The sequence below is a fragment of the Phanerochaete carnosa genome, assembly GCF_000300595.1.
Source record: "Phanerochaete carnosa HHB-10118-sp unplaced genomic scaffold PHACAscaffold_3, whole genome shotgun sequence".
NCBI lineage: Eukaryota > Fungi > Basidiomycota > Agaricomycetes > Polyporales > Phanerochaetaceae > Phanerochaete > Phanerochaete carnosa.
The window spans coordinates 940509-945213 of NW_006767630.1; the positions used below are offsets into that span (position 1 = coordinate 940509).

Below are 4705 nucleotides of genomic sequence, written 5' to 3' on the forward strand. Positions count from 1 at the left end.
CTGCGTCACTCACAGACACTGCATTGTCCCCACCCATGACTATCCCGTACACCACCAGATATTGCCTGGCCAGCCTCCACCGCGTGCTGCTAGTGTTGATGAGCAGACCGTCTCTCTCGCCATGCGGTTTCTGAGTACGCCTGGAGAGGAAGCTGTCGACGAGCAGCCAGAGGAGGCATGCTGAAGCAAAGTATACGAGCTGAAGCTCATAGAAGGATGGCATAAGGAACGACGAAGTGAGAGACAAGATGAAAGAATGACATATTGCCTAGCAACTCTCAGGCTTTATAGCCTGGCGCGTGTTGTAGTTCCATGATTTCAGCCAGGCACTCGCGCCCCGCCCCCATTTCTCAAGCGCCCGAAAGTGCGGCGTCTATTAAGATCACCGACGTTCTGCAGATTGCCAGCGGGATTGTCTCCAACCGTGCAAGCGGAAGCGAAGCAGCTCGTTGCGCGTCCGAGTGACCTCTCCTGTCCCCACTGCCCCAGCAGCGCTGAATCACGGATAGACTGGAATATAAAGTCTGTGCTCGGCTCCTGATCTTGACTCTGACCTTCCTCCATCCAGCATGACGCGTCTCGAGTACACGAACATCGACAATGTTCCCAAGGTGCGTCGCGCCTTCAGTGTGCGCGAGAGCAGCTGCCGACCTCCCCATAGATCCACGCGGAACTCAAGGAGACGTTCCGCAGTGGCAAGACTCGCCCCGTCCCCTTTCGCAAGGAGCAGCTGGCGCAGCTAGCATGGCTGCTCAAAGACAACACCGACCGCATCGCCGACGCCATCCACACTGACCTTGGCAGACCTGCCATCGAGTCCGACCTGTAAGCCTCTCGCAGCACTCGACGGCTTGCACACACTGAACAAAGCATGCAGGCTCGATATAAACCCCAGCATTGGCGAGGCCAAGGACGCGTACGACAACGTGGCCAAGTGGGCCAAGACCGAAAAGGCGTACGTACCAGCTATCCGCACGGAAACTCTCGCCACTGATCCTGCTCGCAGTCGCTGGACCTTCAACTTTTTTGCCATGCGCCCAAAGATACGCAAGGAGCCCAAGGGCGTCGTGCTCATCATTTCCCCCTTCAACTTCCCCGTTCTGCTTCTGCTCGGCCATCTCGTATGTGCTTCCTCTGTATGCGTTGCTCCGCTTCCAGTTTGCTAATCACACTCGACACGCTACGCTCTGCAGGCCAGTGCGCTGGCCGCTGGCAACACGGTTGTGCTCAAGCCCTCAGAGCTAGTCCCTGCGACTAGCCAGCTGATCTCGGACCTCATATCCCAATACATGGACCCTGGCGTCGTTCGGGTCGTCAACGGAGATGTGTCTGTCACTACAAAGGTGTGAGCTGTGTCCTTCCTGGACGTTCTCCCCTAACAGCCGCCCAGCTGCTTGAACTCCCTTGGGATCATAGTGAGTCCACATTTATTCGCGGCTTCCACTGCATGCTCAACAGGGGCCGTTCTAGTTCTGTATACAGGTCGGTGCACAGCATGACGCGGCATGTGGCAAAGGACACTAAGCCATTACACAGGTAGTTCACGCGTCGCAAAGATTATTTGCACCGCTGCGGCAAAGCACCTAACTCCTGTCACGACTGAGGTAAGCAATCTCCCGTGTCCCCTGTCCCTTCCCCAAGTGACCCCTCCAACTTTTCGCCCCAAATCAAATCAAGCTCGGAGGTGAGTCATGGCCATTTTGTAAGCTCGAGGTGACTGATTGACGTCTGCAGGCAAGTCGCCCGTGATTATCGACCCGAAATGCGACATGAAGCTCGCGGCGCGGCGCATACTCTGGGGCAAGATCGCGAACGCGGGCCAGGTACGCGTCTCGCCCCAAGAAAATTCGCGGTGTCGCTGACCAAATCTGGTTAGACGTGTGTAGCGCCCGACTACGTGCTCGTTCCTCGCGAGGCGCAGGACGCGCTAGTGAACGAGCTAATGGAAGTGTGAGTCTCCGCCGTCCGACTGCGGCCTGTGCTCGTGCTGACGAACGATGTTGCGTAGCTACCAGACTTTCTACCCAGAGGGGGATCCCGCCACGTCCGCCTCCTTCTCCCGCATCGTCTCGCAGGCGCACACGACGCGCATCAAGCGGCTCATCGACGGCACGAAGGGCACCGTCGTCGTCGGTGGCACGGTCGACGTCGAGAAGCGCTACATCGCGCCGACGATCATCCGAGACGTGCCTGTGGACGACTCGACGATGGACGAGTGAGCCGCCGGCTGTCAGTTCTCCCGGCCCTGCGTTTCGCTGATGCGTGTGCCGCAGAGAGATCTTTGGCCCCGTGCTGCCGATCGTACCTGTCAGGGACGTCGAGGAGGCGATCCAGATCGTGAACTCGCGGTGAGTGACGCGGCACTACGTATGTACGTGCCCTCTGAGAGCCTGGCGCAGGGACCACCCGTTGTCGCTGTACGTCTTCACGCAGGACGCGGCCTTCAAGGAGAACGTCTTCAGCAGGACACAGAGTGGCGCGGCACTCGCGAACGAGGTGCTCGTGCACGTCGGAGGCACGTCCTCTTCTCCTCTCCCCTAGCTTTTGTCTTGTCTGACCCTGGGTCTCACCAGCGACGGGCCTGCCCTTCGGCGGCATCGGTCCCAGCGGCTGTAAGCGCCAATTTTCCACTCTCGCGACATGAGCCGCCGAGAAGCGCGTGCTGACCTCCCCCATTCTGAACCCCCCTCAGCGGGCTCGCTCACGGGCAAGCACGGCTTCGACGCGTTCACGCACCTGCGCTCGACGCTCGACAACCCCAAGTGGGTCGACGCCATCATGAAGGGGCGCTACCCGCCGTACACCGTGCGTGTCTCTTCTTCCTCCCTCCTCCTTCTCCCGCTGCCTTCATTTTGCATGCGCCCCTCCTACCTTTTTGCTGACGCGCCCACTCCCCCCGACGCTCCAGCCCGAAAAACTCGCGCGGCTGCGGACAGCGCTCAAGGTGCGCATGCCGCCGCGCCCCGGCGGTGCCCGCCCGGCGCAGAAGAGGTGGGGACTCTGGCTCGTGCTCGCCCTCACGGGCCTCGTCTCCGCTGTGCTCATCCGGCCTCGTGGCAGTGCGTAAGCCGTATGTGTGGGTCTGGACGCGCGGGCCGGCTGAGGTTGCTTTCTTGTCTGTCTCTGGTGCGGGTTGGCGTGGATATAGATGTGTGTATGTTGTGGGACTCTTGGATACATCCTGTGTCGAGTTATTGTACCTACGCCTGTAATTTCAAGTGTCTCAAAAAAAATGCGCGTCGCCGTCGTCCACAAACCTCATCATTCTCGTCTTTCACGTTTCTACAACCAAGGTGTGCACCAAGAGAGGGTGTGTCCGCGGGGTCGTTAATTGCAAGATCATATGTATGGTATGGTATGGCAGCACTACTTATAATAATAATAATGCATGGAAGAAAAAAGCGTAAAAGCTTGCTGCAGAAAGCGAAACGGATGCTCGACGGAGGATGTTATAATGTATGGTGTCAAAAACAGAGACTCGTAAGAACGAGGCGCAGGTAGGACTCTAGGAATAAAGATAGGGAGCGAGCGAGGGGTAGCGTACTATACCTAAGATGAAGAAGATAGGTAGGCGGTAGCGGAAGGGGGGTTCGAAACAAGATGATTAGGCACGGCGGCAGAACGAAGGGTGATGGTGGCAGTGGAGGGACAGAAGGCAGGCAGGGAGGTGGGCAGATGGGCGGGTGGGTTCAGAGCGCCTCGCCAATGAGGCCGTACTCGCTGCTCGCAGCGCTGTCCTGGCGGCCGAACGTCGCGAGGCTCGGCTCGCGCTCCAGGCGGGGCCGCAGCTCGGCGCCGACGTGCGGGTGGAGGAGGCTCGTCGCGGACACGGCCGCGGACGACGACGACGGCAGGACCGTCGGCGGCGCGGGAAAGTCCGACAGCCCGGACATGCGCGACGTGTCCGTGTTCGAGGTCATGTAGCTCGAGCGCGTGTTCGGCGTGAGTGGCGAGGGGAGCGTCGAGCGCGGCGAGGGCACGAGCAGCAGGCGCGGCTCGGCGGGCTCGCTGTCGCGCCGGAAGTAGGCGGCGGCAGCGGCGGCGATACCACGCTCGTCCTCTGGCTCGCCGGGCGCGCTGTGCTCGATGAGCGAGATGATTTGCGACTGCCGCTGAGGCGTGAAAATCACGGGCGGGGTAGAGACCGCTTCTATCGATCCGACGCGCAGCCGTTCTGGAGCAGCAAGAGTCAGAAAAAAAAAGCAAGAACAGCGAAGATCGGCGCGGCAAAACAAACTCACCTTGAGGGTTCTCCTCAGCGTGCAGAGGAGACTGCTCAAAAACGCTGGACGCCCTCGACGACTCGACGTCCTCGGGTATGTCCGTCGCAGGCGCGACGACGAAGGACGTGTCGATCGGCAGGCGCACGGGCGAGTCGTACCCGTTCCGGGTGTCCGTCGAGCTCGTCGGCGACGTGAAGCGCGCCAGCACGACACCGGGCGCTTCGTTGGACAGGTCGTCCGTGCGGGGCGGGCCCCGGAGTCGGCTCCACATCCGCGGCTCCTCGAACGAGAGGTCATCCTCCTGCGAGCCGCCGCCGTACGCGTGCCGCAAGTCCTCGAGGTCTTCGCTCAGCTGGCGGGCGAGGGTCGAGAACCCGCTGCGCGTGCTGCGGGACGAGACGTCGAACGGGATGCTGCCGCTGGGCCGGCGCGAGCCCGCGCCGCCGCCGCCACCTCCACCTTCACCTCCACCTCCACCTCCA

At 60.7% G+C, this 4705-nt stretch overlaps 2 protein-coding genes across 2 annotated transcripts in view; one reads left to right on the forward strand and one right to left on the reverse strand.

The window, feature by feature from the left end:
- Positions 1-434: 434 nt before the first annotated feature.
- PHACADRAFT_251452 (uncharacterized protein) lies at positions 435-3217 on the forward strand. Its single transcript, XM_007392959.1, has 18 exons — positions 435-611; positions 662-825; positions 878-955; positions 1007-1121; positions 1194-1343; positions 1391-1415; positions 1471-1482; positions 1537-1604; positions 1678-1684; positions 1735-1823; positions 1877-1950; positions 2009-2215; positions 2274-2348; positions 2400-2515; positions 2574-2612; positions 2693-2805; positions 2909-2991; positions 3061-3217. Exons 1-18 carry the CDS (start codon positions 570-572, stop codon positions 3065-3067), a joined length of 1464 nt encoding a protein of 487 aa, XP_007393021.1. The 5' UTR covers positions 435-569; the 3' UTR covers positions 3068-3217.
- Positions 3218-3689: 472 nt separating this feature from the next.
- The window catches only part of PHACADRAFT_26288 (uncharacterized protein), a gene marked incomplete at both ends in the record, with an annotated part of 3715 nt that continues 2699 nt past the window's right edge, over positions 3690-4705 (reverse strand). Inside the window, 2 exons of the mRNA XM_007392648.1 lie at positions 3690-4174; positions 4242-4609. Coding sequence (XP_007392710.1) covers positions 3690-4174; positions 4242-4609 — 853 coding nt within the window. The remainder of the gene's footprint in view (positions 4175-4241; positions 4610-4705) is intronic.